This window comes from Leopardus geoffroyi, chromosome A1 (assembly GCF_018350155.1).
Source record: "Leopardus geoffroyi isolate Oge1 chromosome A1, O.geoffroyi_Oge1_pat1.0, whole genome shotgun sequence".
NCBI lineage: Eukaryota > Metazoa > Chordata > Mammalia > Carnivora > Felidae > Leopardus > Leopardus geoffroyi.
The window spans coordinates 27699819-27717523 of record NC_059326.1 but is presented as its reverse complement, the minus strand read 5'-3'; the positions used below and the strand labels follow the sequence as shown (position 1 = coordinate 27717523).

The 17705-nt window shown below is 40.5% G+C and overlaps 1 protein-coding gene across 1 annotated transcript in view; it reads left to right on the top strand.

Moving 5' to 3' along the window:
• Positions 1-2518: 2518 nt before the first annotated feature.
• DNAJC15 (DnaJ heat shock protein family (Hsp40) member C15) overlaps positions 2519-17705 on the top strand; it is a 70470-nt gene continuing 55283 nt past the window's right edge. The window contains exon 1 of the mRNA XM_045477522.1: positions 2519-2658. Within this exon, the coding sequence (XP_045333478.1) occupies positions 2554-2658 (105 nt within the window). The 5' untranslated portion in view covers positions 2519-2553. The remainder of the gene's footprint in view (positions 2659-17705) is intronic.

Sequence of the window (17705 nt, the reverse complement as noted above, 5' to 3'; positions counted from 1 at the left end):
CGACTTCAGCTCAGGTCACGATCTCGCGGTCCATGAGTTCGATACCCGCGTCGGGCTCTGGGCTGATGGCTCAGAGCCTGGAGCCTGCTTCAGATTCTGTGTCTCCCTCTCTCTCTGCCCCTCCCCCGTTCATGCTCTGTCTCTCTCTGTCTCAAAAATAAATAAAACGTTAAAAAAAAAAAAGAGTTGGAGGCTTAACTGACAGAGCCACCCAGGCACCCCTGAGTTGTTTTTTAAAAAAATATATATGCATAAGTTGCTTTTTATGAAGTATTTCTAATGCATTTAATTTCATTTTCATAAAAATAAATTTTTCTCTCCCCACACTTACACTTTCTCATTATATATAATGTTTAATTACATTTTATCATTTTAAAGACAGGACAATCACTTGGAGATCAAACACAATTGCTGGCGGGGGCAGGGGGCATCAATGAGAAAATACATAGGAAACAAATAGGTGAAAGAAGAAATAAACAGAAAATAGTAACTAACACTTTCATAGAATTTACAAGGCATCCAGCACTGTTTTAAGAGCTTTACAAAAGCCGGGGCACCTGGGTGCCTCAGAGGGATGAGCGTCTGACTTGACCTCAGGTCATGATCTCTCAGTTAGTGAGTTTAAGCCCCATGTTGGGCTCACTGCTCTCAGCAGACAGCCCACTTCAGATCCTCTGTCTCCCTCTCTCTGCTCCTTCCCCACTTGTGCTCTCTCAAAAACAAATAAAACATTAAAAAAAAAATAAGAGCTTTACAAAACCCATATAATCCTCACCACGGAAGTTCTATTATCATCTCCCATTTTCCTGATGAGGAGACTGAGGCACACAGAGGTCTTTTTTTTTTTTTTTGCTAAAAGTATTCTTAAGCAACAAATGTTTAAGACATCTTTTACCAAAATGTTTCTAAGATATATTACCAGCACCTGCCTTTCTTTTACAAAGTCTATTGAACATAATGTAACCTGTCCTTAAAATGGTGTAACTAATAAAAACGGGCTGATGAAAATTTAATGTGCCTTCCTTTTTGGGTTTCACAAAAAACATTCCTTTTCGTTCTCGGGGAAACCAGAGAAGTGAATTTAGCTTAAGACATCTGTGTGAGGTGAGAGGGGACTTAATTGTTCATTTCCACCCTTTCCTTGGGGGTGAGGGTGACCTTAGCAACGAACCAAAAGCTGAGAGCTGATAGTCTCTGTGGAAAGTTTTTCTTTAAAATTGGAGTCATCTGGGGCGCCTGGGTGGCTCGGTCGGTTAAGCATCCGACTTCGGCTCAGGTCATGATCTCACAGTCCGTGAGTTCAAGCCCCTCATCGGGCTCTGTGCTGACTGCTCAGAGCCTGGAGCCTATTTCAGATTCTGTGTCTCCCTCTCTCTCTGCCCCTCCCCTGTTCATGCTCTGTCTCTCTCTGTCTCAAAAATAAATAAACGTTAAAATTAAAAAAATAAATAAATAAATAAAATTGGAGTCATCAGACCCTTCTCTGAAGATCCCTGTTAAAAGTGACTATGCCCTCCCATAAATACCAACAGCATTGTGGTAGTAACTGTGTGTAGTATACGGTAACTGCATGTACAAACTGCCTCCATATCCTTCTCTCCTCCCCCCCCCCCCCCCCCCGCCTTTTTTCATTTTATCCTTGCAACTTCCCTGAGTCTGAATGTTGGGCAATGTCATTCCCCTTCCACAGATAAGGAGAGATTTGGAGAGGTAAATGGGTATTTCAGGGACACAAGCCCAGAAAAATGATAGACCATACACTAGAACTCACACCTCTTCCAATGGTTACAAATGGCAAAAGAGGGGCCAAGTGGGTTCAGGAGTTGGAAAACCCTTCACTGGCTTCATCTGTTGGTTAATTTTTGCACCAAAAGGCTTCACTTAAACATTAATAATAAAATGGGTCTTTCTACATCCAAGTCAGCACAAAACCATTTGTGGGGAGTGAGGTTTATTTCCTTGCTTATGTTTCTTCTTTGTAATTTCATCTTAAATATAACTGTCCATGCGGAGCGAAGGGTAGAATACGCAAATTACCACTTCTATTGCTTTCATGGGTTGGAGAATTGCGGCATTAAACAGAAGTATGATCAGTAGTTGGGGGTGGGAAGAAAGGTCTGGTGTGGGTCAGAGACCTATAGGCATTGCAGTTGGAGCCTCCGGGTCTCCCTTGAATAGCAATTTGATGAGAATAATATCAGACCATAGGGCTTAAGTCCTGGCCCCTGGTAGGAAGGAGGGTTGGGGAAGAGCCAGCTCCACCACACAATGCCCAGGAGGCCCAACCTTGACTTTGGGTCTCCGAATCTCCGTCAAACAAAAAACCCTACTCGTCCTAGGGGGTCTCAGCTCGGAGTCTGACCCCAAGTTTCGCTGGGACAAAACGGTCCCCGCCTGGGTGAGAACGAGGTCTTCTGGGGCCACGCCCTCCTTTGGGGCAGCGAGGGGCGGTGCCAACTAAACCCGCGAGTGAACCGCCCTAACTAGTTTGTCCCTGCGGCCGTCTCGTAGGCGACGCCCCGGCGCCCGGAGTCCTCCCCGCCTCCCATTGCCATGGCTGCCGGTGGCGGCGTCGCTCCTGCCGGCGAAGGTCTGCGTTACGCCGAGTATTCGCCGCCGGCGACCAAAAGGGCCGATGCGGACATCGACCACGGACTGGTGAGTCCCGCCTGCCGTTCCCGCCCGTCTCCGGGCCTGCCTGCTGGCACCCCGCGGACTCCTGTAGGCCGTGCGTCACTCCTCACCCTTCTCTCCCTTCCGACGGTGGTAGTCCCGGCGTTCACGTCCTTGTCCCACCCCCTCTTTCGTGCGCCGAGCTGTGCTCGGTGCCGGGCGTGGACGAGTAGGCGTGTGTAGCCTCTGTTCCCTCAAGGAGCTTACAGTCTTGCGGGGAGATAGACCAGGAGACAGGCAGTTGCAGATACCGCGTGATAAGTACGGTAGGATGGATTCGCCGATCACCCATCATCCTAGGTAGGATGGATTCACCTATCGCCTAGAGTGGACCCCACTCCAGCCTTGCGGGGGTAAGGGGTGAAGTCAGAGGAGGCTTCTTGGAGAAAGACGGTTAAAAACTAAGATCTGAAGAATGAGTGGCAGATAACTCAGCGAAAGGAAGAGGAAAAAGTGTTTCAGGCACCGGTAGTAGTGTCTACAGAGTCGTAAGCCAGAGAAACAGGGCCCAGTTGGAAATTGCAAGTGGTTTCTTCAGGCTAAAATGTAGAGCTGGGAAAAGTAAGTGTCCAGTAGAAGCATAATGCAAGCATAATACATACAGATCTTTAAGTTTTCTGTAGCCATTTTTAAAACGTGAAAAACAGGTGAAGTTAATTTAATTATCTTTTTAATGTTTATTTTTGAGAGAGAGAGAGAGAGCGCGGGGGAGGGGCAGAGAGAGAGGGAGACACAGAATCGGAAGTAGGCTCAAGGCTCTGAGCTGTCAACACAGAGCCTGATAGGGGGCTCGAACTCACAAACCGGGAGATCATCATGACCTGAGCGGAAGTCGGATGTTTAACCGACTGAGCTACCCAGGTGCCCCAGGTGAATTTAGTTTTAACAATGTATTTTATTTAGCCCCGTGTATCCACGTTGATATTTTGACATGTAATCAATATAAAATTGTTGAGGTATTTTTTATTTATGTCCTTTTTTTATCGTACCAAGTCGTTGAAATCCAGTGTGTGTTTTACACTAATGGCACATCTTACCTGAGACTAGCCACATTTCAAGCGCTCAGCCACATGTAAGCTAGTGGCTACATTATTAATCCGTGCAGTTGCCAGATATAAGTGGGGGCTAGAACATGCGAAGTATCTGATAAAACAGGTGAACAAGTTAGGATATCCTGAGGGCAGTGATACCATTTTGATGAGCTTTAAGCAGAGAAGTGACAGGTTTGGCTGTTGTAAAGTTCTCTCAGGCTTTGTGTAAGAAGAGTGGAAGAAGTCTAGAAACATGGCTGTTTTGTTTCTTTTTCACGTGGCATTCCATGCTGTGCCAGCCTGCCGTGATGTAGACCTTGCCTTTAGATGCACAGCACTTAACTGTCCCATACCCTTTGTTGACTACTGTACTATGACATTTTTTATGTTGACCTACGTTTTCCGGTATTTTTCTAAGTTTCCTAAGAGCAGGGACTGGGGATTTTCTTCTAGTAACCACTCACTTTGTGGGCACTCAGTTATCCTTACTTGATTAACTGATACATTTCTGGAGCGGTCAGATTGGGCTTGCCTGGGAAGGTTTCCGCAAGCAATGTGTTTTCATTCAACAGACACTTCTTGAATACTGCTAGGTGCCAGTTATTATTCTAAGGCCTTGGGATAGGTGAGTAAACAAAACAGGTGAAAGTTTGAAGTAGTAAGCTCTGAGCTCTTACTTGTTTGAGTCATTTCCTACCACAACCTTGGGAGGAAGGTTCTTTTTCTCATTTAAGAAATGAGGAGATTCAGAAAGTGGTAAGTAGGGGCGCCTGGGTGGCTCAGTCGGTTAAGCGTCCGACTTCAGCTCAGGTCATGATTTCACGGTTTGTGAGTTCGAGTCCCGCGTCGGGCTCTGTGCTGACAGCCTGGAGCCCGCTTCAGATTCTGTGTCTGCCCCTCCCCTGCTCATGCTCTGTCTCTCTCTGTCTCAAAAATAAATAAAAACATTAAAAAAAAAAAAAAAAGTGGTAACTTACCCAAGGATCATTGTCATAATAAGTAAGGGGCAGACCTAGGATTCCCTCTACCCTTCCACCGTGACTTGCTGACTTCTTAGAAATAAGGCTTTTTGAGGGTAATATTCAGTCTGTGATGTAGAACGGGTAAGTTCTTAGGTAGAGGAATATGTTTATGGAGAATTGTAGAAATCTCAGTACTGGACCGTCTTGCAAGGCAGTTGGCAGCTCTGTGGTATTTTGAAGGTAGAAGTAATATTGGTGATCTTTCACATCTGTAGGTACTTCATTTGGAAGAGGGTATGTGTAGAATTTAAGATATTAGTTAGATGTCTTCAGTAGTCCAGGCACATGAAGGCTAAAGTGTGGGCCAGTGATTCTAAAGTGATTCCTGTCCTACCTAGTGCCCCCTTTTTTATAATAAATAGTTTGTAAAGTCTTCTGTAATATCCTAAAATGATCATCATAGACAATGAAATATACTCATAAAAATAACTTTTAAAAGTCAACGCCATGCAGGGCACCTGGGTGGCTCAGTTGGTTAAGTGGCGTCTGACTCTTGTTTTCAGATTAGGTCATGATTGCACGGGTTCGTGAGATCAAGCCCCGCGTGGGACTCTGCACTGACATCACAGAGCCTGCTTGGGATTCGGTCTTCGCCCTCTCTCCCTCTCCTTCCCTCCCTCCCCCTCTCTCAACATAAATCAATTAAACAACAACAACAACAACAATGTAGTGCTTTAATTGAAACATAAACGTGAAATATTTTATTAGAAAATAACATGTTTGCTATTTAGGTATGTAAATGCTCAGACGTGATTATATTAGAAGATAAAATGAAGTAATCAATTGCTGGCATATTGCAAAGAATCACTATGAATGTGACAACTATAAACAGACTGATTTCACATGCATTCTGGCATTTCAGATACCGTAAGGGCCATCATCATTGACAAACTGATTTTTCCCAAATTGTCAACAATGTTTGGTAAAATTTTGAACACAACAAAGTGGATACTTCCCTCAATTTACATAAGTAATAGTTGCACTTCTGAAAAATTTGGTCTTCTTTAAAATAGCACAAAAATGATATGTTTTATATATACTATATTATAAAAGTTTAGACTAAGATGATCATAAATAAACTTTTCACCTACTTAATGCCCAGCAGATCTTTTAAAATCCTGAGGGATGCAGACAGTTCTCTGTTATACAGGGTTGTCTTACACATTTTAGGACTTCTAGGATGAATAGTTCCCCATCCACCAAATACCCTCCGTCCTATCCAAATGATTGTGACAACCAAAAGGTCCTCACAGATTTTCAAAATGCCCCTAAGGATCTGTTCTGCTTCTGTTGGAATCATTGGTCCAGGCAATGACCAATGATGTGTTCGAAGATAAGAGAACTGATAGTAATAATTTTGGGAGAGCTTGGAAGTACTGAAAGTGATGGGAAGCTGACAAAGAGTGTTAGGAAAAAAGAAACAACCCAGGAGTGGGACATATGGGTAATCTTAGGAAATAGTAAAAAATAAAATATCAAGGAGTTGAAGAAGAAATTTTTTTTTACATTGTTTCTTAAAAGGATCCAATTTATTTTAAAGTTGTTGAAATATACTAAAGCAGCTGTAGATGTTAAATAACTCTTTCTCAGGTAAACTTCCCTTTAGAGACTAGGAATTAATGTGCAATAACCAGTTTAGGAGATTAAAAAGATAAAAATATAGGCAAAAATACCTGTGTCATACCTTGAATAAAACAGTAGCTTAAAATTAATTCTTTAATAGAGGTCATGGTCAGATTTTGCTTTGAAGCAAAACTAATTCTTATGAAAAAGTAGAGAAGAAACTTGAATGTTAGGAAGAGAATATTACCAATTTTTAAAGCATTTTGAAAAAAATCGGTTTGTATGAAATGATAGCCTTCAGTTTTCAGTACTTTCCCAAAAAGCGTAACTCCTAGTGTCAGTAGCATAGTGTAACATGTAATTAGCCACGTACACATTTCAACGTTTATTTATTTTTGGGACAGAGAGAGACAGAGCATGAACGGGGGAGGGGCAGAGAGAGAGGGAGACACAGAATCGGAAACAGGCTCCAGGCTCTGAGCCATCAGCCCAGAGCCCGACGCGGGGCTCGAACTCCCGGACCGTGAGATCGTGACCTGGCTGAAGTCGGACGCTTAACCGACTGCGCCACCCAGGCGCCCCACACATACACATTTCAGTATAGGCCAGCTTGGAAATGAAAACCTATAAAACATGTAAGTCATTAACTACTTATTACCAAAACAAATCACTTCTAGTATTTTTCATTGCAATTTGAGTTAAAATGTTTGCCTTGAAGCTTCCCTTTGAAGAAATCACATGACTTACATATTGTATATCCATATTTTTAATTTTATCTGATTTTTTCCCTCACTGTTATCATAAGCGGAGGTTAACTTTATATGATAAGAGGAGGCTGAAATCTAAGCTCCATGGCCAGGGACTTTGCTTGCTGTCTGTGTTTTTCCAGCATTTATAATGGTGCCTGATATGTGATAAGCTTTCCAAAAAGAAATTGCTGAATGAATAAATGTTATTCTGGAATGGGAAGGAATGAGAACTATTCTCTCAGTGAATGGAGTTAATAAGAATTTCCACTTGTCTCACCACTGAGTCCTACAAACAAAAATACAAACTTCAGCTGCCTAAAATGTAGCTTATTATGTTCTCTCCCCATACGAGCTGATTCTCTTCTTTCCCCTATCGTGAACAATGCCATTATCACTTCTGGTTTCTTCTCTATCTCCAGGTTTCTTCTGTTAGTCCGTTATCCTGATCTCTGATTTCTTTCTCTGACCTTGCCACTGCTATTCTGTTAGTCTTTATCATCTCTCCCCTGGCCTATTGTAATAGCCTTTAAAAAACAGTCCTCTTGGCTTCTGGTACTTTATCCTTTTTAAACTTCACACTGCCATCAGTTATTTTTATAACCTTTTTATAAGTTTACCATGGTCCAAACTTTCCTCGGGGTGGTATACAGGGCTTTCTATCAACTGACCCCCAAACAACTTACCCCAACCCTATTTTCCATTCCCCACACTGCACTGTACCCTGTGCTCTGACTTCACTTGGTGTGGTTTTCTCCTCTGTCTGAAATTCTTTGCCTGGCAAACTCCTGTTCATTTTGTGAGACTCAGGTTACTGATGTGAAGCCTTGCCTGACTCAAGTTCCCTCTCCCTAGTAATGTTTCCTCTTGTGTACTTCCTCAGAAAGTTGTACAGTTTTTTGAAATATTTCATCTATCAAAATTATTCATCGTTGGGGTGTTAGGGTGGCTCAGTCAGTTAAGCATCCGACTCTTGATTTCGGCTCAGGTCATGACCTCACAGTTTGAGTTCAAGCCCTGTGTCGGACTCTATGCTGACAGTGCAGAGTCTGCTTGGGATTCTCTCTCTCCCTCTCTTTCTGTGCCCCTTCTCTCTGCATGTGCACTCTCTCTCTCAAAATACATAAATAAACTTTAAAAAGTTACTCATCTTTGTATAAGCACCCAGGCTGTGAAGTCTTCTGAGCAAGAACTTTTTTATGCTTCTGTGATTGCACTGTAATTGACCCAGGGTAGTCACTTAATTGTTTATTAAATGAACAGCTGTTAACTTTATTACTGTTGAGTGACTTAAACATGAATGTTTGATTCTGACATTGATGAATGTGTTTTTTCTGTAGGATTTCTCCTTTATGTTAGCCTCTGAGGGAGAACAGGAGTCTTTGTCTTACTTAGCACCGGGCCTGGTGCATGCTGAGTAAATGTTTGTATATGTATATGGTAAATGCTAAATAAATATTTGTGGTATGAGTGAATAGTCTCCATCTTTACTCTCTGCATCGCCAGTTCTGCCTCTTTCTGAGGCAGAATGATTTTTTTCCTTCTTAATTTCCCACTGGTACAGCTATTGTCTATCTTGAACTTAAGTGTTATAGTCTCCATGGAAGTTTCAGCATTTTATAACACTTTCAGGCAACTTATATTTATTGAGAGGGTTATTTACTGCTTATGCTGTTTTGGAAGAATAAAATGCCTTAGGGAATTAGTAAACAAATTTGATGCTCTTTTTCCCCTCCCCCAGCAGTGGCAGTTGTGATGGAGTGAGCTGTTTTCCCAATTTTCAGAAATACTTGGATTCATAGTAGTGGAACATTTAAATTTTTTGGTTTGTTTGGTTTTTTTGTTTGTTTTTTTTTTCTGGTGAAGATTTGAAATTAGGTGACAGTAACAGATACCAGACTTGACCCACTTGTTGATTTGCTGGTATTTAAATAGTGCTTCTCCTTTTCGAAATATGTCTTTTAAACTAAGATTAGATAGCCTTCATAGGCAGGGACCAAGTTTTAAGGATCCCCATTCTCTCAGCTCTCAACATAGTACCAGTAACCTGGTTACTGCTCCATAAATTTTTATTGAATGTTTAAATTAGCAATTGAATGAAAACAACTGGATAGGAATAAAATAGAAGATGAGAGAAATGTTTTATAGAATTATGAACTGATAGCCCTAAGGAATAAAAAAGAATAAGATAAATGAGACTCTCTTGTTTCACTTTTTAATGGTAAAGAGAGGGCTAAAATATAAGTAAGAGTATGTGTAGTCAGAGTATACATAATACTCTGACTTCTGATGTGCTTTTCCAGGTTTTGGTAATTTTATTGCTTATTACCTCCAATAACACAGTCTCCAACTCTGTTTTCAAAGTTTGTCAATTCAGTTTAATTAAAAAAATTTTGGGGGCGCCTGGGTGGCTCAGTCAGTTAAGCGTCCGACTTCAGCTCAGGTCACAATCTCGCGGTCCGTGAGTTCGAGCCCCGCGTCGGGCTCTGGGCTGATGGCTCAGAGCCTGGAGCCTGCTTCTGATTCTGTGTCTCCCTCTCTCTCTGCCCCTCCCCCTTTCATGCTGTGTCTCTCTCTGTCTCAAAAATAAATAAACGTTAAAAAAAAAAATTAAAAAAAAATTTTTTTTGAACATCAGATATATGGAAGCTATATACTAGATGTCTGTGGGGAGGATATGGATAAACCAGGATTGCCACTCTCAAGGACGGATGTCAGCAAATTTATTTTGTAGAGGGCTAAATAGTATTTTAGGCTTTGCAGCCATAGGGTCGCTACTACACTACCGAACTCTGCCATTGTAAAGCCAAAAGTAGCCATAGATAATGCATAAATATGGCTGTATTCCAAAAAATATTTATTCCAATAAAACTTTATTTATCCAACAAAATAGTTGGAGGGCCACATTTGGCCCGTGGGCTTTAAGTTTGCCCGTCACTGCTCGAGAGGGTAAATTGGATCAAATTTAAATACCTAATGCAAGACCGATTCTATTAAGTGCTGTCCTACTTTAAAACTCCTAGAAGAAAAAACATGGGCAGCAATTTCTTTGATGTTGGCCTTAGCAACATGTTTTAGATATGTCTCTTCGGGCAAGAGAGACAAAAGCAAAACTACCTAAATGTGAGATACGGAGTCCCATTTTATTAGGTAAAGTACTGAGGCTAAGTGCTGTAGTAAGTACAAAGATGAATCAAACATGGGTTTCTCCTCAAGAGCCTTGAAAAATATCTCATTTTTCAAGAGAAGCTAGAAAGAGAGAAAACCAACTGTAGCTTATATTAAGGGGGAAAAAATAAGGGAAAATATGTTGGGATAAGATTGTGGATATACCTGAGTGGCAGGTTAAGGAACGAGTACCTTATCTATAGGCTGTTGCAGTTTTGTAGGAGCTGTGTGATCAGTAGTGGGCTTCAGGAAGATAAAGCCTAGGGCATTGTTCAAGAAGGGTAGAGGATAGAGAAGCAGAAGAGGGCAAGACCAGTTAAGATTGTATTACAGTGGACAGTCCTCTGGAGTCTAGAAGCCGTAATGGCAGCTGTAATAGTGGTGGTAGCTAAATGTTTTGTACCAGGCATTAGGCTAGTTCTTTAAATGCATGAACCAATTTAGTCCATGTAATAACCGGGTGAAATGTAGATACTGTTATAATCCCCCACTGATGGATGAACGAATCAAAGCTTAAAGCAGTGAAATAATTTGCCCAGGGCCACACAGTTGATGTGTGGATGAGCTCCAAAGGTGTTCTGCTTTCTTTTCTTTTCTTTCTTTTTTTTTTTTAGTTTTTTTTATTTTAATGTTTATTTATTTTTGAGAGAGAGCCAGAGCATGAGCAGGCGGGGGGCAGAGAGCGAGGGAGACACAGAATCCGAAGCAGTCTCCAGGCTCTGAGCTGTCAGCATGGAGCCCGACATGAGGCTCGAACTCACGAGCTGCAAGACCATGACATGAGCCGAAGTCGGTCACTTAACCAACTGAGCCACCCAGGCACCCCGGAATTCTGTTTTCTTTACTCTGCTTTTACTCAAAATATATTCCATCTCCATTGCCCTTCAACCTGTCTGTGTCCTCAAGGTGTAACTAGGAAAACAGACACATTTAAATTATGTAAAACAAAGGAAATGGAATGTAGAGAGTTGGTTTTACAGGTGAAGGAGTTGTTGAGAAGATGGGATTGTGAGGCAGTGCAGAGGCTGAGAACAGGAAAAAGCCGCTAGCGCTCTTCGGCTGCAGGGTCAAAAGGAAGAGGTGTTTTCATAACCACTGTTCTGTAACTAGACCGTGGGGGTCTGTGCAGGAGGGAGCTGGAGCCTCGGGACGCGGCTGCTGCGAGAGCTGCTGCTACAAGGCAGAGGAAAGGGGAGAAATACCGTGGACTTCCCTTTTTTCCCACCCTCCTGTCTCCCACCATTGAGCCCCATTCATCAGACTCAACTGGAGCCAGGTGACACAGGAGCCTGCAGGACTCAGCTCTCCTCCCAAAAGAACAGAGTAGGGAAAAGCCGGGAAATGGACCAGTGAATGCAAACAGGTCTGGGACCAACACACTCACTTTTATCTATTTTCAGCTGTAAGGTGATTTGAATTTCACAGATGTGAGAAATTTGAAAGCATAGTCTCCTACAAGCAGTGTTACCAAACACTAGTTTATAAATGGTGTGCATTCCCTTAGCCCACAGGTCTATGTAACTCACAGCGTAAGACAGAGTATTTCAGGAACTCCATTTTCACTGTCTTATGTGCTCTGAATGTTATCTAAATGCTGTTAGGGATTCAATAAACATTATTAGCTCTCGTGAAAATCTAATCACATATAACATTTTTTTTTCTTTTAAAATTAGATGTTTTTTCAACTACAGTTTTAGATTTACAGAAAAGTGAGAAGAGAGCACACAGAATCTCAGTTTCCCCTTTTAACATCTTGTGTTAGTATGGTACATTTCTTATAATTAACAAACCATTGTTGCTTCGTACATTATTAACCAGAGTCCCTACTTTATTCAGAATCTCTTGGTTTTTACCTACAGCCCTTCTAATGTATTCCAGGATCTCATCCAGGAGATCACATTACATGTAGTTTTCATGTCTCTTTTGGCTCCCCTTGGCCGACAGTTTCTCAGACTTGCCTTGTTTTTGATGCGCCTGACAGATTTGAGGAATGCTATTCCGATATTTTGTAGTGCCCCTCCACTGGAATTTGTCCATATGGAAGGCACGTACTAGAAACATGATTTCTCACTACTTAGGTTCTCCTTGAACTAATCTGATGACGTAGCATTTGTCTGGCTTCTCCACTGTAGAGTTAGCTGTTTTTTCCCCTTTCCCTTTCCCTACTGTACTTTTTGAAAGGAAGTCACTATGTATGGCCTACATTTAAGGAGTAGGGAGTTATGCTTCCCCTCCTTGAGGGTGGAGTTCTTTATGAAAGTATTTGGAATTTTTCTGCACAGGAGATTTGTCTCTTCTCCCCCATTTATTTATTTATTCCATCATGTATTTATATTGGCCTGGATTCATGGATATTTATACTTTGGGTTATAACAGTATTGTTTATTTTGTTGTTTAAATTATTCTTCCTTCGGCCTTGGTATCTCTTTCAGTTGATTCCCATATACCTTTGACATACCCCATTATTGTGGAGTTTTTTTGAGCACTTCCTTACTTCTGGCACTATAAGGCGTTCTAGGCTTATTTTGTACATTTCTTGCTCCTGTCCTAGAATCAGCCATTTCTCTAAGAAGCCTTGTGTGTATAACATTTTATCTCATGAGAAACTTCATTCTGGGTCACAACTCTGGATCCTAATAGTTTCATTTTTATCCTCTTACCCAACTTGTCCCCATTTTCCTTATCTTCCGCTTGTGTAGCTGATGAAGTATGATAGTAAAAGATTTCCTTGTCTTGGAGTAAGTGGCTTTGCTTTTAGTCCACTAGAGAATGTGGCATTTCTCCTACAGCTTCAGCAATGCACTTTTTTGCTTTGTTGGTTTGGCTTTATTTTTGTTTTTCAGTATCTGCCAACAGAGAGTGTCAGGGGATTGTGAAATCAGAGAGAGAGAGAGAGAGAGAGAGAGAGATTCATCAATTGTTCTGTATTTATCATTATATTTCAAGTTTGTTATAGTTTTACCAGGTCAGTGAACAGAAGTGCCTATGTCCAGGGATATGGTAAAATATCACATATTCCTCTAAGTAATTTATTATGGTCTTCTAGAGAATAATTCCACTTCCTTTTGGTATCTCTGGAATTTCACAATAACTATCATCACCATCACAACTGAAAAAATAGTTTTGGGGGTGCCTGGGTGGCTCAGTCGGTTAAAACGTCCGACTTCTGCTCAGGTCATACTCTCCTGGTTTGTTAGTTCGAGCCCACATCCGACTTCTGCTGTCAGCGCATGGCCCACTTTGGATCTTCTGTCCTCCTCTCTCTACCCCTTCCCCCGTTGTGCTGTCTCTCTCCCTCAAAAATAAATAAACATTAAAAAATTAGTTTTGTATAGCAGGCATATAGAACTGAGGAGATAAGAACTAAGCCAGCCATGAAATCAGTTACAGACGGTACTACAAACAGCACTTTTCCCCTCAAATACTGCCTACATACAATGATGTTACTGTTTTTATTCACCGAAAACTTTATTATTATATATTATTTAATAATATTTCTAAATATATGGTTTTTGTAAAATTACAAAAAGAGTAGATTTATTTATTTATTTTTTTAGAGAGAGAGAGAACATGAGCAGGGGAGAGGGACAGAGGGAGGGAGAGAGAGAGAGAATCTTTTATTTTTATTTATTTATTTATTTATTTATTTATTTATTTATTTATTTATTTATTTATTTTAGACAGCATGCAAGTAGGGGAGAGGGGCAGATGGAGAGAGAGAATCTTAAGCAGGCTCCCCATCAGCATGGAGTCTGATGCAGGGCTCGATCCTACAACCCTGCAATCATGACCTGAGCTGAAATCAAGAGTCAGACACTCAACTGACACCCCTTTTCCAATGTGTGGCTTGAACTCATGACCCTGAGATCAAGACCTGAGCTGAGATCAAGAGTCGGATGCTTAAGCGACTGAGCCACCCAGGCACCCCTGTGAAGAATTTTAAATAGAAGTTTTAAAAAAGGCTCTGAATTGATACCCAGTTTGTATATTCCTTTAACTGATTCAGGGTAGCCCGTTTCAGCCTTTCCCTCCATTCTGGAAAACTTGTACTATTCTATTTAAACTACATGGAATATCATGTAGTTTAGAACTGTTGACTCATTCATTCTCATTTCTAAGTGTCAACACATCTATTTCTTTTTTTTTAATTTTTAAAAAATATTTATTTTTGAGAGAGAGAGACAGAGAGAGAGAGAGAGAGAGAGAGAGAGAGAGAGAGAAGGGTAGGGGCAGAGAGAGAGGGAGACACAGAATCTGAAGCAGGCTCCAGGCTCTGAGCTGTCAGCACAGAGCCCAATGCAGGGCTTGAACTCAAAAACCGTGAGATCATGACCTGAGCTAAAGTTGGATGCTTAACCAACTGAGCCACCCAGGTGCCCCTAACACATCTATTTCTGATACTAAAGTTGTCTATATTGGTGTCATAGAGTTTTTGACTCTGAGATTTTGTAGAGGATTACTTTTTCACTTTTGGGGGCGCCTGGGTGGTTCAGTTGTTAAGCATCCGACTTCAGCTCAGGTCGTGATCTCATATTTCGTGAGTTTGAGCCCTGTGTTGGGCTCTGTGCTAACAGCTCAGAGCCTGGAGCCTGCTTCAGATTCTGTGTCTCCCTCTCTCTCTGTCCCACCCCCACTCACACTCTGTCTCTCTCTCTCTCAAAAATAAACATTAAAAATAAATAAAGGAGTTGTTTTTTTTTTAATTCACTTTTGGCCAGTACAAGTTTTTTCCAGATTTGTTTGCCCCAAAACACTGCCTCTTAATCTTTTCAAATGTAAGTTCTTTTATAAAATGAAAAATTTCATACCTGTCTCCTCCTGCTTCCATAATATTAGTAATATTTTCTATTTTTATTCATTGCATGTATGAAAAGAAGATAAAACTGTATGATATGCATGAATGTACTGAGTGCATGATGTGCATGCAAATGGTTAAGGAGGGAGTAAACTAACAGTTAATGTCTGCTAAGTACCAAACACTGTGATTACATTGTCCCATTTCTCATCATAACCCTGTGAAGTTAGATGCTACTTTTCTTACATATAAGAAAACCGAGGACCAAAGAGTTCTCAAGGTCATATAGCTAGTAAGTGGCGAAACCAATTTTGACTTTGGAAGTCCTTGACTTTTTCACTAAATTATATTGCTGCTTCATCATTTAGATATCGGAAATTGATGAAATCCAACTCCAAGAAATGATTTATAGCCCTGATATTTGTGGTAATTTTCAGAGTCTTCAGATGCTTCAAGATAGTTTAAAATTCTTAAACCTTGAAGCAGAGTTAATTTTATCTCACCTTAACTCAGAAAGGAAGAAAAGAATCCTGTGTAATGAAATTTAAGCTGTGAGTATTACCACTCTAAGAAATTGTTGCCTAAAGTAAAATAGGTTCTTGTAAGGGAGTAAAAGTAGCTTTTAGAAAGTGGCATGATTTGCCAAGCAAGAAGAATAAGCAAAGCTACAGTGTTGCAGGTAAGGTGTACATCAGATGTAATCTAAGAGAGTTTAGGGAGTACTTGCCCAGGGCCTCTAAAGTCAGTGTAATAAAAGCTTGTAGGAGTACATGATAGAGAAGAGGCCAGCTAGAGATTCAGCAAGATCATTTTTATGCTCAGGGTGCAAACTTAAGTGCAAGGATAAAAAGGGAGATGCCAGAGATCAGTTCATTTGTTTTTATTGGAGAGTGCCAGGAAGAATTTGTTTTTAAAGTTTATTTGTAAGTAGATAGGTCAGTGCATGTTTCACATATGCCCTAATTTATTTAATTATCCCCTGTTGTTGGGTATTCTAATTGTTTCCAACTTTTTATATTATGAATAGTGCAGTTATAAATATTCTCATATATAAGTTTTTATGCACCTCTCTGATTATTTTCTTAGTGTAATTTTTTCTAATTGTAGTTACCGAGCCTAGTGTCTTGCATATATTTAAGGCTGTTGATTCCTATGCTGAAATTACTTTCAAGACAGATTGTCCCAATTTGCATTCCCAGCATCAGTTCATGAGATTGTTCATTGAGTTACTCCCTCAACAACTTGTAAGACTTTCAGTTGTTGGCTAAATTGTGTGCCTTTCGTTAGTACTGGTCTTTATACTGAAAGAATGACAGAGTGCCACATGTTCCCATCCAGAAGAAAAGTTGAAGGAAATATGAGTAATTCCACTTATTTGCTTATTGAAGTGGTCAGTTTTATCTGCTTCCATACTTAAAAACGGAATGATTTTATATTAAATGTGAAAGTATTGAAAATACAACTTATTGGGAGTGGGTGAGGGAATATAAAATTTTGTGAAAAAATAGGGAATTATGAGGAGTAAGGGCATCAAGGACCGGTGCTAGAATCTAGTTTGGCATGAAATAATTAAATGACATTATGTTCTCTAGGTCATTAAAAAACTAATAAATAGAATAAGACATTATAAGGTGTTTGTGAATGGGTGTTGAAGTCAGATAGGGATGTTTCATTGCCTATCAGCTCACACTGGAAAGATTGACGAATTTTTATAATCTTTTAAAAGAGCATGGCAATAACTTAAATTTTTTTTAGTGTTTATTATTTATTTTTGGGAGAAATAGAGAGACAGAGTGCCAATAGGTGAGGGGCAGAGAGAAAGGGAGACACAGAATCCGAAGCAGGCTTCAGGCTCTGAGTTATCAGCACAGAGCCCAAGGCGGGGCTCGAACCCATGAAACACGAGCCGAAGTTGGATGCTTAACCGACTGAGCCACGCAGGTGCCCCATTTTTTTAAAAAATTTTTTTTAATGTTTATTATTTATTTTTGAGAGAGATAGAGTGCAAGCAGGAGAGGGCATGGCAATAATTTTAAATTGTTGCTTGAAGACATAGGGTCTGGTCTGGAATTAGGATACTTGTATTTTAGTCCAGGTGCAGACACTAATGACCAATGCTAAACCTTGGACAAGGAATGTCACTTTTTAGGACATCAGTGTCTTCCTCTATAAAATGTGGGTTTTTCTATGCTAGATGTTTTCTGTAATTCCTTTCAGCTCTATGATTGTGACATTGACTTACTGTATTAGAAACGACAACAAAACATTGGACACCCTATGGAAGCTGTTGGAAATAAAGCAAAACAGAAACGTATCTTTTTGTATAAAAGTATGGTGTCTCTATATCTAGAATAATTTGTGTATTTCTGCTTGTACCTTTTAAAACAGTCAAATAGAAATGGAAATTTTCCAGGGATGCCTGGGTGGCTCAGGGAGTACAGTGTCCGACTTCGGCTCAGGTCATGATCTTACAGTTTGTGGGTTTGAGCCCCACATCAGGTTCTGGGCTGACAGCTCAGAGCCTGGAAGCTGCTTCAAATTCTGTGTCTTCTCTCTCTCTGCCCTTCCCCCGCTCGTGCTCTGTCTCTCTTGCTCTCAAAAATAAATAATAAACATGAAAAAAACATTTTTATTTTTTCCTTTAATGTTTGTTTGTTTATTTATTTATTTTCAATATATGAAATTTATTGTCAAATTGGTTTCCATA